The sequence below is a fragment of the Plasmodium vinckei genome, assembly GCF_900681995.1.
Source record: "Plasmodium vinckei vinckei genome assembly, chromosome: PVVCY_13".
Classification (NCBI taxonomy): Eukaryota; Apicomplexa; class Aconoidasida; order Haemosporida; family Plasmodiidae; genus Plasmodium; species Plasmodium vinckei.
In genome coordinates this window covers 2,234,515-2,259,756 of record NC_051305.1, presented here as the reverse complement: position 1 = coordinate 2,259,756, position 25,242 = coordinate 2,234,515, and the positions used below count along the sequence as shown (strand labels likewise).

The following is a 25,242-nucleotide window of genomic DNA, read 5'->3' as shown; positions in this document are numbered from 1 at the left end:
AGTATGCATACATAAAGGATATAATTTTATTATATTCCTGGTGAGGGTTCTTATCACCATTATATCATCTTCATATTATAAGGGTGGGCGCAAAGATGAAATACTATCGCCTAATATAATCGTTGATTTGATAGAATTTTTTGAGTTATGCAATTCTCTATATATTTTATTAATGAGTGAGGCATTATTACAAGGTATTTTATAAACACTATTGGCAGTTCCATTAGTAGCTCGTATTATGAGGCCATGGCTTGATGCTCTAATTTCTGAAATTTCATCAATTTTAACAGACCATATAACAATATCACCTTTTTTATCACTTGTAAAATCATTATTATTTTTCGAATTTGAATATGAATTAGGATATATATTTGCATATAAATTTGCATAAATAATAACTTTAGGGTATAATAATAAAGCGTAATGTGAAGGTGGCTCATTTTGTTGTTTATGTATAGTTAAACATTTCATTATATTTTCAGAAAAACGCAACCCTAAACATTCTCTTAATTCAGCTTCTTGTGTATTATATTCTTTTATTTTACCATATTCCCCCCATAGCATTCTAGGTTTTCTATGTCTTTTTGTTTTATATTTATACCCACCTATTGGTTTTGAAACTTCTGCTTTTATACCTCTGGTTACATCCGAAACAGCTTGTCCTACCTTATCTAATGGCTTGACTAAAGATCCTGCGACACCTTTACCAATACCTTTAAAAAATCCGCCTACTCCTTCTTTTTGTGCACCTTCAATTGGCTTAGTTACAATATTTGATAAACTTAAAACTCCTTCTCCTATATTTTTAACAGCACTTAATAACCCTTCTTTCATATTAGTATTTGTTTTAAAATTTCTTTCTTTCTGTCTTCTATTAATATATTCCGTATCAAATGTAAGATTCGACAGAAGACTTCCAATACCCACACTAACATTGTCAACTGCATATACGGCTAATCCAATAGTGTTTCTACCAATTTCTAATGGAATTTTAGGTATATTTATTAAACTACTATACCCAACAATAAATCCTAGACAAGCTAATATGGAGTGACTGTATTTATCTTTTAATAAAGCATAAAATGATTTGATACTTACACGAATATCATTAAAAATTTCCTGATTTAATGTTACTGGGGCACCTAATAATTCTAACTTTCCTGACACCATTAATATTCTTAGTCCTATTCTAAGTAAATCACTAAGCATATGCATTTTATCTAATAAAAATGAGCACCAAACTATTAACGTAAATTTATTTATTTGCATATACTGAATATTTATAGCTAATGGAATATCAGGTGATTTATAATTTACATAGACCGGTAGTACAGTCCATTTTTGAATTTCTTCATATAATAAATTTTTCTTTTGTATAATGTTTATACCTTCAATATATTCAGCCACTAATAAGTTTATGCCATTTAATGTCTCTGAATCCATTTCTATTTCTATATCATCTAATAATACTTGAATTTTCTTAAATATAACATCATTATGTGATATAAATAATCTTTCTACATATACATTTAAAAATGTTTTTTCATCATTATTGTTTATATTTTTAGAAAATACATCATTACTGGAACCATATCGATTGCCTTCCTCATCATATGCTTCATCTCTTTCATTTTCTTCATTATATGTTGTACTTCCATTTCTTAATTTATACAATCCTCCTCGATCTCCTCTTCCACTATTACTTATTATCCCATTATTATTCATTCCTGAAGATGAATCCAAATTTAATCCTCTATTTGCTAATAGTACACATTTTTTACATGATTCTAATTGGCAATCTACTTGAACATCAGTAATTTTTATGTCAATAACTTCTTCTTCATTTTTCATATAAAACAATGCACATAATTTTGATAACTCGATAAAAAAAACTTCTTCTTTTAATATATTAGATATTATACTTGCCCCAATTTGTGTAAGGTTTAATATTACATGAACATTTTTATATGTATTGTTAATAACTTTTATTGATTCTTTTCTATTACTATAAATGCTATTATTATTTTCGGCACTGTATCTACTTCGTCCTCTTTCAGAAATGTTCATAACATAATTATATTCATTTTGCTCAATTACTTTTTTTTCTATATATCTATTTTTATTATAAGAAGAAGGAACATCCCTATGCATTTTGCTATTTTTTGCTGCATTTGCCATGCCTCTTGTCCCAATATTATCATTCATTATCTCGTATTTGTCTATACTTTCTATTTTGTTATATGACTTCATTTCAGATGAATTAGTTGAATATTTTTTTTCGTCATTCTCATCTTTATCTTTTCCATCCACAACATTTATATCAGAATTTATTTCAATGCCTATAGGATTTTTTTTTAAATGCTTTCCCATATTATTCATCTCATTAATATCACATGATCCATTTGGTGAATTAATTCTATGAGTCAACTTTATACTTATTAAATCTTCTATATATTCAATAGAAATAATAAATGTTATATTAAAATAGTTAATATGATATGTTTTTTGAGAGTAATTAAATGAAGCAAATTTTAAAACAAGTGGACTTCTAGGTATTACATTCATATCATGCAATACTATTTCTATTTGAATATTTCGTGATATATATATAAATGGATTTACCCAACCTAAATAACTATATTTATTATATTCAACATTAAAATAATGCTCCATATCACTAGCTTTTAAAAAGTGGTTCAGTAGAAGATTTTTATCCAAATGTTTATTAGTGCCATCATTGTTATCATTTTTTCCCATTTTTAAATTATGGGCATCATCATGAAATGTTCGAATTTTTAAATATTTAACCAAGCTCGAATTATTATACGCTATATATCCTTTATTTATTTTTTTCTCCAATTTTTCTATTATTATATTTTTAGTACCCATATTAGGTATACATGTAATAACATACACATCAGATTCGTCTTTTTCTCCTCCATTGTTAAGCACCATATAATTTGATCCAACAAAATTTTCACTTGGGAATATTACAGATGACCAAAACATATTTTTACTATATTTTCTAGATTTATTCATTATATTCATTTCGTTTTTATTATTATCACAACTACCTGTTCTATTTCTACTATGAGTATTGCTTTCAATAGAATTTTTACTTATGTTATGTTTTCCCATTTCAAATGTTTTAAATTGAAACAATAATACGTTATGTTTTTTGATAAAATATAAAGGAGATGTGTCATTTTCTCTAACGCCCTGAATTTGATCTAATTGAAATTGCTTAATCAACAGAGGATAATGAAGCTTATTACTAATAATAAACTGAGGTACAACTGTAATTATTCTACTTATAATATATGGAATATTTGTAGTTTTTATTTTTTCTGTGTTTAAACAAAAAGTATAATAGAAATTATTACATACAACATTTGCTTCTGTATAACTACCAATAGGAGCTAAATTTGCTTTAAATAATATTAAAGAGTTATCACAAGGAACAGGGTAGTTAAAATCATTAAATATATCATCAAAATTATTTCGTTGAGTTTTTTTTTTTCCATTATTATTAACACCATCAATATTATTATTGTATGATTTATGAGGTAATAATAAATCAATTTGAGAATTATCACCTAATAATGTTATTCCATTAATTACAGGATAATATTTATTTGAATTTATTGCCTTAATACCTAATCCTGTTCTATCAATAAAGCATCGAGGTAATGAAAAAATATATAGGTGCTTATTTCCTAATATACTATTTAACGAATTAAAATATCCATTAAAATTTTTAATTATTTCTACTTCAATCGATGCAAATTTTTTAAAATTTAATGTTAATCGTGTCATCGTTTCATCATCATCTTCATCTAATTGGATTCTATCTGACCATTCACACTGCGAATTTCCTATTTTCATTTTTAAATTTAAACATGAGTATTTCTTTATTTCATATATATAGAAAATAGAAAAAGGATTTAATCGTTTATTTACATATCCGCTATTTAATGCACGTGCTGCTAAATCTTTTTTCAAGACTTTGATCTCATGGTCAATATTTCCTATTTCCTTTTCTAATCTATTATATTCATGTACATATACCCTTTCATTATTCGACATGTGTTTCGCTTCTAAAGCTTTTGAAGTATTTGAATTAAGAGTATTGTTTTGTTTCATGTGACTTATTTTATTTAAATAAGAACTTATTTCTTTACTTTGTCTTAGTAATTTAACTTTTTTATTTTTTAGCATCTCAATTCTTATCTTCTCTTCATTAATAAAATTATTTTGGGTTTCTTCTGTAGATTCAGACATCATAACAATGTCTACTAACGCCGGAATAGTATTTACTATACTAACATGTGGGTATATTGTAATTATCCTTATGTTTTTTTCTGCTGGTAGTGCACTTATTTTATGCTCGATTTTTACTAGAAAGTATAAATAGCTATTATTACTACTTCCACTGCTAATAGAAGATGTTGCTCCTCCAGTTCGTTCATTCAGGTTTCTATTGTCAACAACTTTACATTTTTTCACATAAGTTCCTTGTGATATATCTGAACTGAAAATATCAGACCATCCATTATCTATGTTAATATAAGAACAATCAAATAATTCATTTCCCCACTTTTCAAAGTTTGATAGACTCATATCTTCATCATTATTACTGCCTCCGTTGGAAATAGTACAACTATTTCTTTTAGTATTTTCATTTTTATCACCAATATTATACTTTTCCATACTGTTACTGGTATCTTGAATATTAGCACCATTTGATATGTAATAGTATTTGTTTTCGTCGCTAACCAAATTTACAGGCTTAAATGATAAATATACTTGAGATTGACCATTAAATGCACATTCAGGGGGTGAAAGTAAATATTCATGATTTAATATAACAGTATAACTTAAATTTGTATTCTTTTGTATTATTTTAATATTTGGATTAATATTTAAACTATTTGACACTTTATAATTTTTAAATGAATCACTATGGTTAGGATATAATATGCTGGAATCTATTGTTCTGTTTTTTAATGATGTTAATAAAATAGGAGATTTTGATGTATCAAAAAATGAAAATTCCAATGGTATACCACATTTATTTATAATTCTGACCGTTGAAGACATAAATAATATTTTATAATTAGGCATAGGGGATATTATTTCACATATTGTTTCGAACATTGATTTTTGTGGTAGGGAGTTATTTTTCGGTTTGTATTTATATATCAAATTTGTTTTCTTGTTTATTTCTTCATTTAATTGTTCTAATTTAGTTCCCTGATCTATGTCTTCCCTATTTAATATCGCTTCGTAATTATTATTGTCCTTTTTGTTGTTTTCGATTTGATCTTTTTCATTATACTTTTTTTTCGTGCTGCTAATATTATTACTATTATTCATATTACCAAAACTATCGTTGGTTGCCCCAATTTCGCTAAATACATAATCGTTTGGATTTATTACATGAATTACATTATTATTTTTCAATGCTGTATTTAGTGAAGTACAACTATTTTTAATTAAATTTATCATCACACATTCAGAATTTTTTAAAAATGGACCCACAAATTTATTAGCTGGAAATACTGAATTACTATACAATTTCCTTTTTATATTATTTATATTTTTTTTGTTAAAGTAGTAATATATATTTTTGTTTTTGTTAACTTTTTCTATAATATTAATAGTATTATTATCATAACCATCATATTCATCTACACTATCCCATTCACTGTCTTCATCATCGTTACTTATTTCGCTATAATATTCTTCCTCATAAAGTTCGCTATCACTATATAAATTTCCACTCTCACTATTTTCATCTCCTTCTTCAGTGCACTTATCATGCTTCTCTTTAAGTGAAGAATCATCACCTAAACAAGATGAATGACTTTCTCCTTTTGTTAAATCTGTTTCATCCTTTTCATAAGTTGGGACGTTACTAGCAGTATCATCTAAATAGCTAACCGATTTATTTACCTTATTCAATTTGTCAGAAACTGTACTTATATCATCTTTATTCTTTTTTTCTCCACTAATAATAGACGAATTATCTGTATAATATGCCCCCTTAATTTTGTAATCCTTAAAATCTAAACCTTCGCTTAGCTTACCTCTATTCTCAATCAAAATATTATTAGCGCTATTATTTCTTAAATTATTGTAGGATAATAAATTTTCAATAGTTTTTTTCGGATTTTTTGTTATCATTAAATCTAAAACAATATCTCGTTTACTTATATTACCAAACATTTCATGAAGTGTATTTACTATGTTAGTTGGAGGAATAGGTATCAAATATAAGTATAAATCTTTTTTTTCTATTAATGTATTATTCCCTATTTCATTTACTAATAGCTCATCTAATGGTATTAATTCATTAGTAGTTATTATTTTAGTATATACATCTGGCAAATATCGTATTATATCAATGTCCTCATTTTCAATACTATTATAATATCGATATTTCACTCTTCCTTTTTCGCTATTTGAAAAATCAACGCTCATTTTGTCGTAGTTATCTCTATTCTTTCCCTTGTGAATATCAATACTATATCTCTTTTTGTTATTATTATCACTTCTAACTGTATCTTGCTGCGTACTCATTTCACTTCCCCTTCTCATCATCGTTGTTCGTCCACGGTTATCTTTCATATCGTCCCTATTACGCTCAGGCATAGTGAAAGCATAATAATAATCGCTTGTTAGATTAACATAATATATAATTGAATTATCTTCGATTGGATCGATTGCTTCTCCATTTTCTTCTTTTTTCAAAAAACTATCTAAATGAAAATCCATCGATTTATTTTCATCTGCACCATCGGGAATTACATCAAAAATAGACGAAGAATCTTCATAAATACTTTTGGATTTCCTATCTTCTCTTTTATTACTCATTACACTGATATCGTCTGCATTTGTACTTGTGGGAACTGACATACTTACACTATTTTTATCGTCCTGGTTGTATAGCAATCTTTCCGAATCTCGATCGTGGATACTCTTATCATCATTCCCTTTTTTACTAGCTTCAATTTCGTTATTTTCCATAATGCTCTCGTTTTGCTGTTCTTTCATATGCTCCTGATTAATTGAATTTGCCTCCCTCTTACTTTTTAACCCATTAAGAACCTTTTCCCAAAAAACTGGAACAAACATAAAAAGCAAATTAACCAACTGTGGCGTAATATTAAACCACAAAGCTTTAGCACTATTTATTTTTATAATACTAATAGGGGTTCTAATAGATTCAATATCTTCACTATATATGTCACTTGGTAATACTTTATGCACATCCAATGATATGTTACATTTTTCCAGAAATGGTTCCCACTCACCAATGCAATTATTAAAATATTCTATATTCGAGTTTAAACAATTCATAATATATGAGGATTCATCTGTATAAAAACGCAATTTTATATCCATACTAAATGTCATCCTTATAATTGGAACTATAGCATTTTTGACATCGTTAATAAATGTGCATTTAACATTATTCAATTTAATATTTATTTTTACATCTTTATAGGCGTTCGTTTTAGCAGCATTTGTATTTAATTCCAATTCATTTTCTTGTGTAGATATTTTCGAATATAATGCATCTGAGTTATTGCTTTCAAAGTACCACAAATTAGAGTCATCAGAATTAGAATCCACTGATGAATCATATTCCCCATTGTAAGCAGATATTTCAACCACATTATTATTATTATAACTTGATTCGGATAATATTAATTCTCGCTTATCCTTTACATTTGATAAATTTTTTATACGATCAAAATCTTCTATTGTATCACCTTTAACTTTTAATTCATTTTTTTCGTTCCCAAGCACTATTGAATTATTTCTAATTCTATCTCTTTGTTTTTTTCCAACTTTATCTATTTTCCTAATTCTATTCAAATTTGTTATTTCCAAACCATTTATTGTATCATGATTTTCTTCTGCACCCTTACTTATAAAAAAAATGTTGTTTCTCATAAATATACTTTTAATTTTTCGATGTATAAATGTAACAGGAGGTGTGACTGCACTAATTTCGATATTTGTATAAGCACTTGGTACATCACCAAATAAAGTAGACGACGCTTTTAATAAAATTTCAACATCATCATTAGATAGTCTAATATCAAAATTACTTATATTTAAATCAATTTCAAAAACAGATATAAATTGAGGATGATCTTTTTTTCTTATATTTTTTTTTATTATATAGTTATCTTTTTTTGTATCAACTGATTCATAAATAGCTTCACCAATTACATTTAAATTTTCACATAACAAAACCTTTTTCTTATGATAGTTGTGAAGGGGATTAGAAACATTTATACTGTTCATTCTATTATTATTGTTGAATATCCTAGAATAATTTGAAATCATAGTTCTGCTTAATCTCATAGAATTATTCACATAATTAAGCCTCTTAATTTTACTATCTATTGCATATATTTTCCTAAATAAAATACACCCGTTTGATAGAGAAAAAGAAAAAACAAAATTATTCGACCACATAATTATTGGATGGTCTACATTTTCTAAATTTGTAAATAAAATAAAATTTCCATTATTTACTTTAAAATCTATATGAATAGGTTTATTATCCATTTTTAGTAGTTCATTTATGTTAGTGATTTTTTGATTTTTATCATCTTTTATTAGTTCTTTTATATAATTTTCTTTATTTAAAATTTTTGGTACATTGGTATCCTCCTTCTTTTCGTTTTTAGGTCTTTTCTTCTTTTCAGGTAATTTTGAACTTCCCGTTTTTTCTTCATTTCCTGGTTTCTGTTTTTCCATTCCATCATTTATATTATTATTTATACTGTTGTTCTTATTATTATAATATTTGTCAGATACAATATAGGGTGATGGTTTTGGATACAAATGCAATGTACTCAGATTAAACCCAGTTGATAAAAATTTATAAATGTCTATAAATATAACAAAAAAGCAACAAATATAAGCATCATCTAATTCTATACTTAATAATAAATCTTCTATAAATGAATTTATTTTTATTTTTATCCCTTTCTGTTTTATATTCTTTTTTCTCTCATTTAAAAAAACATTATTGTCGAACATATAATTTAGTAAACTTTTGTAATTATTAATTTCGTATCTTTCATCAAAATTTTGATTCACTTCATTACTAGTCATCCTATTTCCTTGGCCATTTACCGATCCTCCACTTTCAATTGCATAGGTGTAACTCGAATTTATTTTATTATTATTGCTATTGTTATGGCTATTCTGATCTCTAGATGCGCCAGAAATAGGGGAAACAAAATCAGATTCATTTTCACGAAATCTTACATTTCCTCCATATTTGGCATCTCTATTATCCCGTTTTTTATTCATCTCATTCTCAATACAACAATATGCAACTCTTTTGTAGTAGTTAACTGATCCATTTCTAACATCATCAATATACAAAGACGTACTATATAAATTGAAAAAATATATATAATAAAAGTCCAAAAGAGTTATATCAAAGGATATACTAATGTTTTGAAATGTAATTATAGCAACAGGGATGTTATTATCAAAAGAGGTTTTTATTTTTAAACTTTCTAAATTTATATATGCATAGAACTTCGTTCCGTTTTTTCGAATTCCATCAGTTTTGTTGGTATCTTTAATAATAGAATTATTATTTTTCATTTCGTTATTATCATTTTCTTCAGTGTTAAAGTTTGAATTATTTCCACTAGTATCATTTAAGCCATTAGTAGTATTATCTTCAGACATTTTATCATTTTTATTTGGCATATTATGTTTTTTTTGATCAATCTCTTCATCATTTTTTATGGGATTATTATTAATACTTACATCTTTGTTCTTTAAATTGTTTAAAGCAATATTCCCCTTTCTGAATAATTCAGCGTCTAGCATATTATCGATATCGATATTTTTATCACAGATAAAACACAAAGGGAAATAACCCTTGTAACAAAAATTTTCATTTATTATATCTAATAAAAATCTAAGCTGATAAACAGTTAAATCTAAACATAAATCTTTACCATTAAAAAATATAAAAATTCCATCTTTTCTACTTAATAAGCACAATCCAATATCAATTTTGTGTAAAATATTCCCTTCGATATTTTTACTTCCTCCATTTTCACATGCCATACTTTCTATATCTAGCAAATCAACATATAATGTAAAATCATATTTTTTATTTGAATCAAACATATTAATATTATTGTTTCCTTGACTATTATCCATTTCATTATTTAAACTTTTTCTGCCTAAAATTAAGTCATAATTTCCTTTATCTTCTTTTATTTTCACATGTTTATTTTTTTTATGCTTACTATCTGTACTATTCCTTCCTTCACCATTACTTAAAACATCGCCATCATTTTCATTATCCCCTTTACTGGTAACTTTTTGATCATTAATATTTTTTTTTATTACTTTTTTTTTTTTTAATTTGTATTTTGTTCGTCTTTTTTCCTTTCGCATCCTCTTTTGTTTTATTTCGTTTCTTTGCCTTAATACAATTTCTTCTGCACAATTTTTGGTGTAAGCATTTTTAAATTTCAACGTACTTAAGTGAAATTTCAAGTATGATTCAATATAAGGTATAGACTTATTATTATTGCTTCGGTTGTCATTTTTTTCGTTATTTAAGTTAGTATTGTTATTATTTCCATTATTATTCTCACTGTTTTTTGTATCTTTTACTTGCCCCTTGTAATTATATATTATATTTTTATCCTCTGGGATTATAACAATTGGATCCACGATTGTGAATTGAAATAAAAAGTATTTTTCTTGAGCAACTTGTACAACTTTTTTATACGATTTACTAATGAAGACATTTAATATACCATCATCTAAATATTCTAAAAATAATCTTAAATCACGCAAATAAAAAATATAATATATTCCTGAAATAGCACACATCATGCATGTATTATAATATCTTTTATCATTGTAAACATTAATATTTCCAACAAATAAAAATTGTTTCTTCTTATTAGGAGTTATTGTTTCTTTTCGTTTTTTTATTTCGTCCGATAAATTTGCTACTGTTATATAGTTAAAAATATCTTTACTACTTTTTCGATCGTTCAAGGTTCTATCTTCATCATCGCTGTAATCTATATTGTCCTTTGAATTTCCATTCAAAATATTTTGATTACTACTTTCTACGTTATTAATATTACTTTCTATATATTCAGATCCATCAATATATTCCTTTCTTTTTTTCGATATAAATAAGTCATATGTATAGTCATTAATGTTGTTAGAAATTATATTTTTACCATTTAAAGAAATTATTCCCTTTTCAATATTTATAAACATTTTTTGATCAAAATTTAAGTATATATTGTTTTCATAAAATATATTACTAACTTGGATTTTTGAAAAGATTTTTTTTTTTTCCCAAAATGATAAAGAAGCACTTTTTACATAACAATTAAAGAAATATTTTACATACGAATTTTCTTCTCCAAACAATTTGGGAAGTGTACCATTTAATCCATTTTTAAGAATAACATCACTGTTTTCATTTTCCACATTATTTTTCTCCTTGTTGTTGTATTTGCTAAAAATGTCCCCGTCCCTTAAAATTTTGTTATTCTCATCAGAGAAACCATCAAATTGCTGTTCCTTTTGTAAGTTTCCTTGATTAATTGTTTCATTTTTTTCAGCAGTGTCGTTTTCATTTATATTATTTTGATTATTCTCTGTTTCTGTAGATGCTTTTATGTCTAAAATGTTTAAAGAATTTTTTACATTTTTCAAGGTCTCTTGAACACTTCTTAAAGTGTGTTCAGAAATAAGCATTTTATAGTTTTTTAATTCTTTTTCATTTTTTAATTTATTTTTTATATACTTCATATCCTTTTCTATACCATATTGCAATATAGTTTTATATTCTTTCATAGTTCTAAAAATTTGCTTTATTGTTTTATATTTCCAGTGTAACTCAATATCACTTACGATAAAATCAACATGTATTTGCGCAATATTATTTTCATTATGCTTTTGCATAATTTGTAAATTTATAGACAATTGTTTTTCTTCTATAGCATCCATAAAATCGTCATCATCATTATCTTCTACTTTTCCATTAGATTCTTTCTTTATTTCTTTATTTATATATTTATTATTTTCATAATTATCAAATTTTTCAACTTCTTCATTATTTATTAAATCAAACTTATCTACATCCACCGTTTCTTTGTATAAAGACGGGTAGCTATTTTTACTCACATTTCCATTTTTATTATTGTCATTTATTTCGTTGTTATTGCTTTCTACATTTTCATCAAGCTTACTATTCGATAACATAAATTCTTCTAATCTTTGAGCAGATTGAAATCTCTCCAAGCATCCTGTATTATTATTATTATCATCATGCTCATACTTTTCATTCGTACCAAAATTGGATTCATCTAGCATTTTGCTACTATTTGATGTTTTAGTCATATCATTTGTATTCATATTATTCAGACTATTGTATTGTTCTTCTTTTAAATATTCTGAAATATATTTAAAAGGATAAGCGTCTTTTGAATTTATATTTTTAGCTAATGTAAAAAAGATTGGTTGTTTATTACTTGGATCACATATCCATAATTGTTCGATTTCTACTTTTATAATTTTTTTTTTTCTCTGAAAATAATTTTTGTATGATATACCACAAGCTTCGTATTTAAGTATATCACAGTTTTTACTATTTTTAATAGAAAATGATGATGTTTTTATCAAGAAATCTATATCATATAAAAACGATTCTTCTTCAATTCTATTGTTTTTGTCTATATTACTAACTTCTAATCCTGTTTCTTCTTTTTTAATATTATCATCCATCAAATTAGTATTCACATCATTGTTCTTTATTTTATCATTTTCACATTCATTTTGAGGATTTATTTCAACATTCTCACCCTCTTTACCATCGATATCTTTTTTTTCAGCATTACTTTTTCGTTTATTTTTTAATGATTCATCTTCTTTTTTATTTTTAGAATAAAAACGTGTTAAATATCTAGTGATAGATGTTGGTACTGCTAATATAATACTAACAGCATCAGGATTTATTTGAAAAAATATACCATCTAATATTATATTCGTTTTTAATATCTTTAAATCATACTCAACATATACTTTAACTGGAATTGGTTGTAATATATAAAATTTCTCATCTTCGATATATTTATCTTTTATATTATTGCAAAAGTTTTTTTCCAAACCATCATCCTCTTTTTCACCACCATTTATATTATCACCATCTCGATCAAATATCCTACTATCATTCAATCCTTTTATTTCAGCCATACTTCCATCCGTGAATGAATATGTATTTTTACGACTATCTTTAGGCTTTCTTCGATGCCATTCCAATTTATTATGATTAAAATTTGATGTCTTCAAACATGTTATTTGGGTTTCATTAAATTCAAATATTAAATTAAATTTGTTATAAGCACATGGGTATTCTGTTTTTGCAATTAAATTACCTAAATGGAGATTTACTATACCATTTGTTAAATTGTCAAAATATAAGATTGGACCACATATATGAATATAAAATTCGAATAACTCTGGTAAATGCTGAACTGCTCTATTATAAACATTTTCTCCTTTTTCTTTCAGTCCTTCAATTAATTCTGATTGTTCCATTTTTTTAATATGTAATAATGCTTCTTCATTATCTTCATCATTTTCAGTGTCTTCTACAGCTTCATTTATTTCAGTTGTTTCTTTGACTTTTCCAACTTCACCCTTGTCGAGTTGTGTAATTTCTGGCTTATCTTTATGCCTTCTCGTCGATGTAATATCCTTATTATTAATTATATCCATTAATGGGAATGTAAATGATAAAATATTATTTATAAGTAAAGGTGATAAATATAGTTCTAATGGATTCAATCGTAAAAGTGTAGACAATGTATTCCCTTTTTCGGTAACTAAATGGTTGATTTCTAAATATGCACATAAACTTTGACTATACAATAAGGAATGGTATATCGGATTTTGATATATATTTTCGGAGTTGTCCATGTTATATGAAAATGCATTTTGTGTATTACGGAATTCCATAAATATTTGATTTTTATGTTTTGCTACAAAATTTTGTAGCTCAATTATAAACTTCCATTGGAAATTATCATTATCATTATGATCAACTACTGATTGTAATGATAAAGATGAATATATTTGATAAAAATTTATTGACAATATATTTATTTCGTTATAATCTAATTTATTTTTATTTTGGTATATGGAGTTTGGAGAACTTATATTTGAACTAGTACTTAGTGAGCTTTCGCTAGTTCCACTTAAACACAATTCACTATTTAAATTATTTGAACTAATATTATAATCACTATTCTTATGAGTATTCTCGTCATATGTTTCATTATTTTTATTTGAAACTTTCTTTATATTTTCTTGCTCTTGTTCATTAAATTTGTCATAATTTTTACTATTTATTCCTTTATTTATAATATATTTTCTTTTTTTTCTATCATCATATATATTAATAGAAAAATTAGAAAGTTTAAATTCGAAATCGTATTTTGTTGGAATAACTACATCATAATTGTCCTCATTTACTACTGCTTCTTGTAATATATTTAACTCATGTTCATTTATAAAATCTTGTTCAGTTTTTAAAATACTTTGCACTTTATTTTCAATATCCTTTTTATTTCCAGTTACCCAAGACCACCAAGATTGTTGTTTGTATATAGAATCATATAAAATTTTTTTCTTGCAATTTTTTTCTTCTATTATTTTTTCTAATGTATCTCTACATTGCAATCTCCATTTAGCTAAATGTCTAACACCAACCACATCATATAAAATTTGTAACCGATTTTGTTCTTTTTTTGTTAATTCGATTTTTGATATATTATATTCTTCTCCTAATATTTTATTATACAAGTTCATAAATTCGTTTTTTGTTTCATTTCTTAATGATTCAACATCTAACTTAACAGTAGATGCATGCTTTAATAATAATTTATTAATTTCATTTCGAGAATTATTTGCTTCGCTCATTATTTCAATTATTTTTGTAATTTGAGTTCTTGTTAATGTTATACCTTCCCATTTATCACTTATTTCTAATCTAGCTTTTAATTCTTTTTTATTACTAGATTGTTCAACAGGTAATACTAAATCAAATGGTTTAATTAAATATTCAAAATTATTATGATCTAAAAGTTTATGTTCATCAGATTTATAAAATAAATTTATATTAGCTAGCGTTTTTTTTAAATAATCATTTTCTTCATCATTATCGAAATGCTCACTATTAAGTTTAGAATCTATACTATCTTTACTATATTGTTTAGATGGTTTTTTATCATCAATGCTCATTGGTGATGCTGAGCCTACATTTTCTTCTTTACTATTATTATCATTAATTTTGTTTTCAGTATCAGAACATATTTCTTTATTACTATAATCATTTGTAAGATTATTATTAACCATATCTGTTTCATCAGTAATATCTTTACTATTTTTTTTTTTCACTATATTTTCCTTTTTTCCTTTCTTTTTACTTTTCTTATTTCCTCTTTTTTTATTATTTACACTACTATTACTATAAATGCATAACCCTTTAAATTCAATAATATGATTTAATTTCTTAGATTCCGAATCACTATTCCCTTCAGATGATCTTTCATCTTTTTTTTTTAAATTTTTTACAGAAGAAGATTTTAAAATAAATCCAATGAAAAAGTTTCTTTCAATATCTTCAAAATGAATAAATACATCTTGTATATCGATTTGAATATTATTAATAATTTTGTTTAACAATTTAAATATAAGTGTTGATTTTTCAGCTGGTTTTTCTTTGTTTTTTTGCTGTTTAATTAATGATATTTCTTCTTCTAGCATTTCGAGCCTATGCATTTTTGCTCTTCGCAATTCTTCAATTATAACACTTTCACTTTTTTTATAATGTCGTGGTTTTACATATATGTGTGCATTTTTAATAAACACACATACCGGATTTTTCCCAAGGCTACTCCATGGGATTTGAATATTTATTTGACCTATACTTCCATGTACGATTTTAAAAGATAAGTCTAATATTTCGGTTATTTGCGGCTTCAGGTTTAAGTTTTCAAGAACAATATTTCCTGACCAAACACCCAAATGCAAATTCTTTTCAATCCCTTCAACATATGGCGCAAGAAATTTGTTTAATAATTTTTCAACTAATGATTCAAGCATTTTTTTATATCAAACTAATATCATTTATCTATATTGCATTTTCTCTATTAATATTATTTTTCTAATAAATGGTAAGCATTTAAAAAAAAATTACATAAATTATCTTATACCTTCAATTTTGAAGCCTAATAATTAGCACAATACATATATAATATAAATATGTACTTTTTCTTCAACCCACATGATATTCCACCTTCTTTATTGAATGTATATGATATCCTTTTTATTATTTTTATATCATATTTTCAAGCATATATAAAAACATTGCATGCTTTTATTTTCGTTAAGTTTTCCCCTTTGTAAGGATTTTAAAACGCCGTCAAAATGGTTTATCTTTTGTTTCACCATTCACAACGATTTTATAAAAAAGAAAAAAAAAATACATTACATATTTATTTCAGTATATTATGTAACATATATAAATATATATTTATACATTACAAAGAAGGAACTACATGCCACTAAAATTAAATAAATAATACCTGAACAAAAATATATGGAAATTATTTATGCATATACATACGGAATGAATTACGATATATACATATATAAAATAATTTTTATAGGATGGAAAAGAAAAAAAAATGCTTTTAAAATTATTCTAATTAAATAAATAAAAATAAATTTACATTCATAAAAATGCATAACGTTTTATATTTATTTTTTTATCACTATTATGACATTAAAGTGTAAAACATTTAAAACTTAAAAAAGAATAATTCAATTGTTTATCGATGTTTTTTAACTATGTTTTCTTTATTTTAAAGAAAAAGAAAAGTGTAAAAGGTAAAATAATAATTTGAAAAAATAATACAACCCCTATTGTACACATATTACAAAAAATCACTAATTATTGTTGTAGAGTATATACCTTCTTGTTTTTTTACGTGAACTAATCAAAACCGTATGTATCATTAAATGATATACATGTTTAATTATTATAATAAATTTAATAAAGTATAGAAATGTTTTTATTTTAATATAAAGTTTTATATAAATAAAAAAATCACAATTTTATTCCTATACGTTAAGAACATCAAAAAAATAAAAAGATTATCATTACATACATGCATTCACATATAGATATTTTTTAATTTACATTTTTAATTTGGATTTTCTTTCAAAAATTACATCGTAACATAATAAGAACTATTTAGAAAAAGAATGAACTTATTTAAACAGCCATTATATGTGTATCATACATATTTTATAATCAAAATTCACATATTTAAATTTCTAAGCATCATCAAATAATAAAAAATATGTGCATCATGAGATTATACTAATAGGAGTCTTCATCATATTCCTTTTTTCATAGCTATAAAAATTAGATACCAAATTATTTTAATTATTTCTTTTTTCATATCTCCTATTATTCCACATGGAATTGTCATAATATTGTCTTCTATAGGATCCCCTATATCTATCACCACCTCTACCTCTTCTATCTATAAAGGTTAAAAATGGAAAAGGTCAAGAAATGAAAATATGTAAAATAAATGTTTTAATGAGGGTGTTAGCCCTTGTGAGGGTAAATATGTATGAAGCGATCACAGATTGGCCAAAAATAAATAAACGACTATATACATATATAATTTTTAATTACACACGAAAAATGCAAAAAACTTACATCTTCTTCTATAAGCCTTTTCCTTTAATATCTCTTCAGGTGTCATAACTTTAACATCCTTATCATCTAATGGCTTTTGGTAACCTACTTTATCTTTATCAATATTTGCATCAGATTTTGACAAGGTTATTTTCATGCATGGAACAGTTGTACTAAATTCAATAATTCGGTTAGCAGATTCTTTATTTTTATCATTTTCTTCTTCTTCTTCTTCTTCTTCTTCATCCCCTGATTTTTTGTCATCGCCCTTATCATTTTTTTTTAAACCGCTAGTATCCTCCCTTTAAATTTGGAAAGAAAAATAAAGAGGAAAAAAATAATTACATATTTATAATTTAAATGGAAAAAAATTGATTTAAAAAAGAATTCATACATTATAATAATATGCATAATATAATGGAAATTAAAGGCATACCTTTTAATTATGTGTTCCTTTTCATATAACTCGGTAAATTGATGAAGTCCCTTTGCTCTTCTCTTTATCATCTCAGCTACGTTAACAACGGAGCTTATAGCTTTACCAACCCCTGATAATATGACTTCATCATGCGTCTCAAATAAAACAATTGCTTTATAGACGTAATCTAAAGCATCGCTCTTATAACTAATACGTATTCCGTTTTCTAATTTAGTTTCGCTTTTTGTGCTACCAGGCATATTGACGAATAAATTTAGTATAAAAATTTAACAAATTTTTTAAAATAAAAAATATATATTCTATATATATATTTTACTTATATAAACGTTACAATAAATAAAAATAAATTTTATAACAAAATTTGAAATATGCTTTCTCTATAGGAACATAAACAAAAAATCATGAAAAAATATATTATTATAAATCACAGCTTATTTATAAATATATTTTTTTAATCGCTTTAATTATATATTAAAATATATTTGTATATATTCCTGAATTATGAATTGTATACACGACTTATCAAATATCAAATGTTTATATTTGTGGTATATACAATACATATATAGTAAAAATAATGAAAATATATTGACACTTTAAAAATTAATAAAACACGAATGTTAATGTAGATAAATGATAAACTTGTGAAATAGGAAGTTTTTTTAAAATCATTTAATTTTCTACCATCGTTTTATGTTTACAAAATTCTATATACCATTATTATTATTTAATTTTTTTTAATTTAATGAAAATCCTTCCATTATTTTTTTAAACAAAAACGGGAAATTTTTAACTTATTTGTGCATATTGTTTTTTTATATATAAATATAAAATATATAACGTTGTTTTATGTAAAATTACATACTATTTTATGTAACGTTGGATATAAATTTTTTAATTTATTAATACAATATTTTAAAGGCGAATATTTTTCCTTGTGCCTTAAATCCATATATTATGCATAATAATTTATTATATATATGCATAAAATTTCATGCAAAGGCAGACTATATCTTTCCCGTTGCTTAGCTCAATTTATATAGAGATTATTATAAGCTAATCTTATGTAAATTTTTTCTTATGCTTATAAAATACATATATTATATTATGTGCAGTTTTTTATGTAATGCATAAATATAATACAATTTTTTAATTTTGCATATTTGGATATTGCGCACGTATATAAAATGCATATTATTATATATATAGTCATAAATGTTTATACATTATATAGGGTAAAACAAAAATATAAGCAATAGGGGAATTAAAAATGTATTTATAAATTTATTGGAAATAATAATTTAGAATTATTTTAATAGTCTATATCAAAATGGTATTATAAATAAATTGTAGAAAAGCATGTTTTTTTTTCTTATATGCTTGTAGTGTAGAAATAGCAGTAGTAAAAGTAGTAGTATTATAGTGGATGATTATTTTTTTTTCTTTTCTTCATTTTCCAATTTTTCATTTAGAAATATTATTTAAGTCCATACACCTTATAAATAACTCGATTGAATATAATTTTATTTTGTATATTTTTTCTGCTATATACAAAAAAAATCATCGAAAGTAAAATTACCTCATTTTTATGTGTCGTATATTATTAATAGGTATAATATATGCATGAAATTTTATTCTTTAGTACATATTCATTTTACGGTTTCTGTAATGTATACTTTTAAACTAGTAAGGTATTGCAAGCATTCTACACTCTTTAAATGAGATGCTAATACTATTATACATACTTTTTATCAATTTATTTCATTCGTCGTTCATTTGTTTTTTCATCGCTCCTTTTTTCTTAAATCAATACTAACAAGCAAATATTATATGTGAAACAAAATACAAAATTAAAACCTTATCTGCAATGACCAAATTTTATATTAAGAATACTTGCTTGTTGTAGTAAAAAAATTATGTATAATATGCTTATTATGTAAGGAAACTGTTCGAATTCTGTATTTAATACATTGCTAACAATTTATAATTAGTGCAAAGTCAGCACATATATACATATAAATACAAAATAATTCGGTATATACCTTAGGAAGGTTTCAAAATGGAGAAATTACATGAAAATCACTTTTTTGGAAAATATGTTAAAATGAATATACCTAATGATTATATAGACATATCAAAATATAGAATAATACCAGACAATCAAGAGGTATATGCTCATAAATATAATAATAATTGTTTAATAATTGAAATTGTATGTTATAAAGATATAGATATAAAAGAAAAAGGGAAATATTATTTTGATGATTTAGCAAATGAAAATACTAGCTTAGAAAATAAAATTATTTTAAATAATGAGTCTGTTCCACATCCACAAAAAAATTATATTTTAGTTGTAGGAGCACAAAAAATAAGCAAATATAATACACAAATGCATGAAAATGTTTTATTATATTTATGTATAATTCCATATAAAGAACATAATGCTGATATATTGATCACATGGAATATACCAAAGGACGATTTAAATATAAACCCAGACATTGATATCTTCACAGAAATGCTTCAATCCTTCAAAATACTAGACTTTAGTTTATTTGTTTAAATCTTTTAATACAACTTTTGAAGATGTTTCTATTTTTTTAGTATTAATAAAATTATCTATATTTGAACTGCATTATAAATGTATATATTTTGTTTTTTGTTTCTTTTCATTTTTTCGAACAATTATCATTTGTTTTGCAACTAAAGAAACTTATAAATTTTTTAAACATTGGTCCCCTTTCTATTTATCTATGTTTTTTTTAATTAAACTTTGATATAAAAAACAATTCTAAATTAAATCGAGTATGTATTATATACAGATTATTCAACGCACACACATATATATATCTATATAAACATCACAAACCAATTTTAATATATTTTGGTGTTTAATACTAAAAATACCAAAAATTAAAAAATCCTTTCAGCATATGCAATTTACTCATTTTTTTAAATATCATTTTTTATATTTTTTTCGTTTAATTTATATAATTATTCAAATATTTCAAAGAAAGGTGAGATATATGAAAATTTATATGCTCTATAATCAACATGTATATATACATTGCATATACAATTTTGTTCTATGAAATATTGTAAGAAAAATCATAATTGGACGTATAAATATATACATACATGCATATGCTTGTATGTGATAGGCAATTGAATATATTCGCTAGAATATTCATATATATATATATATATATGTATATATATTTGCTTATTATTTATAATACATTTAAATTTGCATGTATATATAAGTGTGCAGATATTATATAAGCACATGTATTAATAATTTTTCCTATTATGACAGTTAAAAAAAAAAAAAAATGGAAAATAATGGAAAATTAATAAAAGGGGCTTATGAATAAGAAAAATTGGGTCATAAAAAATTATATATATATACACCTACATATACATATTATTATATACATAGACATGTAATAATGATACACGAGATATCTCGAAAAATGTGAGCAGATACATACGCACATGAACGAGTAATGTGCCTAAAACAGGGAGGTGGCTTTTTCTTGTTCTTTGACTAGCATTTCGTAAAATTGGTAAATGATGGTAACGGCTAGTAAAATACCCGTACCACTACCTAAAGCTCCAAGGAAATCAGCTAATATTGTCAAAGCACCAATACACATCCCTCCAAATGCAGCTGCAGTTGGGATATATCTATTAAAGACACGTGTTAAAGATGTTGGTGTATCTCTATGACCTCTCATACCAATATGTTGATCTCTTAATTGTTTAGCTACATCTTTAGCAGAACTTCCAGATACTTCTATCCATGTTTTTGAAAAAAAGGCACAAGAAACAAGGACAAATGAAATATATATTAATGTATGAAATGGGTCATTTGTTATATCTGCAAAGGAATTTGGAGGTGATATATAATATGCTATACCACCTATAGGTACAGATGTGCCACTTGATTCGATTTCTTGCCATTGTCCAAGTATATTTACTAATATACTATTAGAAAATCTTTTGTACAATATTTGGGAAAAAAAGTATAAATTAGATACTAATGCAGTTTGTAATATAATTGGTATATTACTGGTATAAAACAACTTAATTGGGTATGTTCCTTGTTGGCCTCTTACAGTTTGGTATTTAACAGATAAATCGACTCTAAATCCTTGTAAATATATAACAATTAAAAATACCAAAACAGTAGCTAATAAGTTTGTTACATTTGGAGCATGGGTTCTATAAAAAGATTTTTTTAAAGCTGATATTTTGTTAAATTCTGTAAACAAACAATATATTAATGATATTATGGCACCTTCAAATTCAATTCCTTTATCGGTATTAATAGTTGTAGGACTAAAAGATTTCCACATAATAGTTTCACATATATTTGTAGCTATAAACAATGATATACCAGAACCTAAACCATAACCTTTTTGTAACAATTCATCTAATAATATAACTACAACACCAGCAAAAAATAATTGTAAAATTATTAATATAGCATGGGTTGTTCCGATTTCTGATAAATTACCATATATACCACTAACAACATAAGCAATAGCTTCACCTAACGTTATTAATAATCCTAATAATTTCTGAGCTCCTTGAAATAAGGTTCGATCTTCTTTCAAACTTTGATCAACATCTATAATTTTAGAACCAGCTAATAGCTGCATAACCATACCACTAGTAACTATAGGTGATATACCTAACTCCATTAATGTTCCTCTGTTTGATGCTAAAATAACACGCATCCAATAAAACGGATCACTTGATTTGCTTGTTACTATACCATATAGCGGTATTTGACAACATATTAAAAATACAAACAATGATACGGCTGTCCATAATAACTTCTCTTTAAATGGTAATTTCCTATCCGGTGATTGAACCTCCGGCAACAAAAACATTACTGGTTTTAGCAAATTCAGAAATCTCACTGTAAATCAGTCAACAAAGAAATAGTAAATGATGTATGTGCTTACAAATATTTAAATGCAATTAATGCAAATAAAAAAATATAAAACTATAACTATTATTAAAACTACTTAGCATGATTTTATCGAATGAAATACAAAAATCATAATATACAATTTGTGATTGCCAAATTATGGATAGGCATTCTATCGTTAAATATATAGACAGCTATCCATAATATTTTGGTGGATTAACGCAACAATTTTGTATAGGAAAATATGCATTAATAACATCCGCAATCAACAAATTTGTAATATTATGCATAATACATGCTGTATATTGAGGGATATCAATTTTTCCCCAATGTTACACAACTATATATGCATTGTATATTCATATTTTTTTTTGTTTCTTTACCCATCTTTGCCTTATTTAGAAATATTCGTCTTGTAGTAAACCTATTACAACTTTAAAAAAAATTAAGGTGTTATTTTCGAGTACGTATATGTGCATAAATTATGTAATGCTAATATGCAAAATAAAAGTATTAGTGTAATATGCATATGCTAATTATATTTTATAAATTCCCCACACTATTGATTTTTCATAAGCATATATATGGACTATTTTCATAATTGCCCAAAATATGCATGATGTAGTAGCTACATCATATGTACTTATAATATATGCATAAGCATGTGTGAATTTATTTTTTGCATTTGCAATATTCCATTTGAACATTCATTTTTTTTTATATTTAATTTATAAAATATTTATTTTTTATTTTTTCATATTATACTATATAAGCTTACCTTATTCTTGTCCTTCTACGCGTTTATTTGGCGTCTCTTTCTGTGTTGACATATAATCTATCAATAAGTATATTGAATGTTCCGTGAAAAAAAAAAAAAAAAAACAAAAGGTATGTGATATATATATTAATATATATACATAAACCTAAGTTAATAAAGATTGCTTGTAAAGCTTATATATTTGCGCCACCTTTATTATGTATATAGTATGCTAATATAAATATAATGAGATTTAATTAGTGCATACTCTTGTATGCTATTATTTGGCAGTTATGTATTATTAAAACATATTTTTAAAACAAATAATAAAACAAACATTTAAACAAAAAACATAATAAAAAAAATGCATATTATATATATTATATATATATGCAAAAATGTATATAATATTATGGAAATTAATGAATGTATAATTTTTCAATTGTATCTTAATATCTTTTTCTTTTAAAAAATATGTAAAATTCTTTTTTCATGATCACTATTAATATATGTGAACAAATTTCATATTCATAATCCCTTTTTTTTTTTTTTTTTTGTTACTTATTGCCCATGATCTTGTGCGCTATTTGTTAATAAATGTATTTAATAATGTGCCCATATATTTTTACTAACGTTTATTTTTTTGCTTTTCAATTTTAGAAAATTCACATAAACTTGTTAGCAATTACAATTTTTTAATCTTTGCTAATTTTTTTTTTTTATTTCTCAAGTGTAATTTAACAAAAACAATGCATATATATATCCATATTTTCATTAAAGCACATTGCTCTTATATGTAATAATTTTTGTAACTTATTTTTTAAATTTGTTGAAGTATGTAATTTTTATATAATATATTATTACAAAATTGTGTTTTATAAAATTTTGTATTAGGCTTAATTATATATTCTTAATTTATAATTTCACAATACAAATAATTGTTATACATTTACATATATCCATGTGTATGTACTATATAATTGTTTATTTGGGGCGTGAAATACAATAGGGTATACATTTTATCAAAAATAGGAAAAATTATATACTCGTTTAAAATGAGATCCTTAGACACCTTATACTTATTTCAGTATTTTTAAGAGATGTTTAAAAGCAAAATGGTGTATATTTCTTATTTTATTTAGCTTTACATAGAATTCTAATTATTTTTTCAATGAAACTTAATTATCACTAGGTTTACCTTAATATTATCATTCTTTTGTTTGCTCACGCTTAAAAGTATTAAACTTTGAATAAATAATTAATTTTTCGATTATTACTAAGACAATATTTATAAAATGAAATAG

General features: G+C 24.5%; 4 protein-coding genes across 4 annotated transcripts; 1 reads left to right on the top strand and 3 right to left on the bottom strand.

Moving 5' to 3' along the window:
- Positions 1 to 75: 75 nt before the first annotated feature.
- On the bottom strand, positions 76 to 16,194 carry PVVCY_1306240 (conserved Plasmodium protein, unknown function; the record flags this gene model as incomplete). The annotated part of the gene is made up of 1 exon (XM_037634800.1): positions 76 to 16,194. The coding sequence occupies one exon, from the start codon at positions 16,192 to 16,194 to the stop codon at positions 76 to 78; it is 16,119 nt and encodes a 5,372-aa protein (XP_037490847.1).
- A 1,344-nt stretch (positions 16,195 to 17,538) lies between these two features.
- On the bottom strand, positions 17,539 to 18,481 carry PVVCY_1306230 (DNA/RNA-binding protein Alba 2, putative; the record flags this gene model as incomplete). Its single annotated transcript, XM_008624293.2, has 3 exons — positions 17,539 to 17,642; positions 17,825 to 18,105; positions 18,240 to 18,481. The coding sequence occupies 3 exons, from the start codon at positions 18,479 to 18,481 to the stop codon at positions 17,539 to 17,541; spliced, it is 627 nt and encodes a 208-aa protein (XP_008622515.2).
- Positions 18,482 to 20,301: 1,820 nt separating this feature from the next.
- Positions 20,302 to 20,805, top strand: PVVCY_1306220 (nuclear import protein MOG1, putative; the record flags this gene model as incomplete). Its single annotated transcript, XM_008624292.1, has 1 exon — positions 20,302 to 20,805. One exon carries the CDS (start codon positions 20,302 to 20,304, stop codon positions 20,803 to 20,805), a length of 504 nt encoding a protein of 167 aa, XP_008622514.1.
- A 949-nt stretch (positions 20,806 to 21,754) lies between these two features.
- On the bottom strand, positions 21,755 to 23,140 carry PVVCY_1306210 (protein transport protein SEC61 subunit alpha, putative; the record flags this gene model as incomplete). The annotated part of the gene is made up of 1 exon (XM_037634799.1): positions 21,755 to 23,140. One exon carries the CDS (start codon positions 23,138 to 23,140, stop codon positions 21,755 to 21,757), a length of 1,386 nt encoding a protein of 461 aa, XP_037490846.1.
- Positions 23,141 to 25,242: the final 2,102 nt, after the last annotated feature.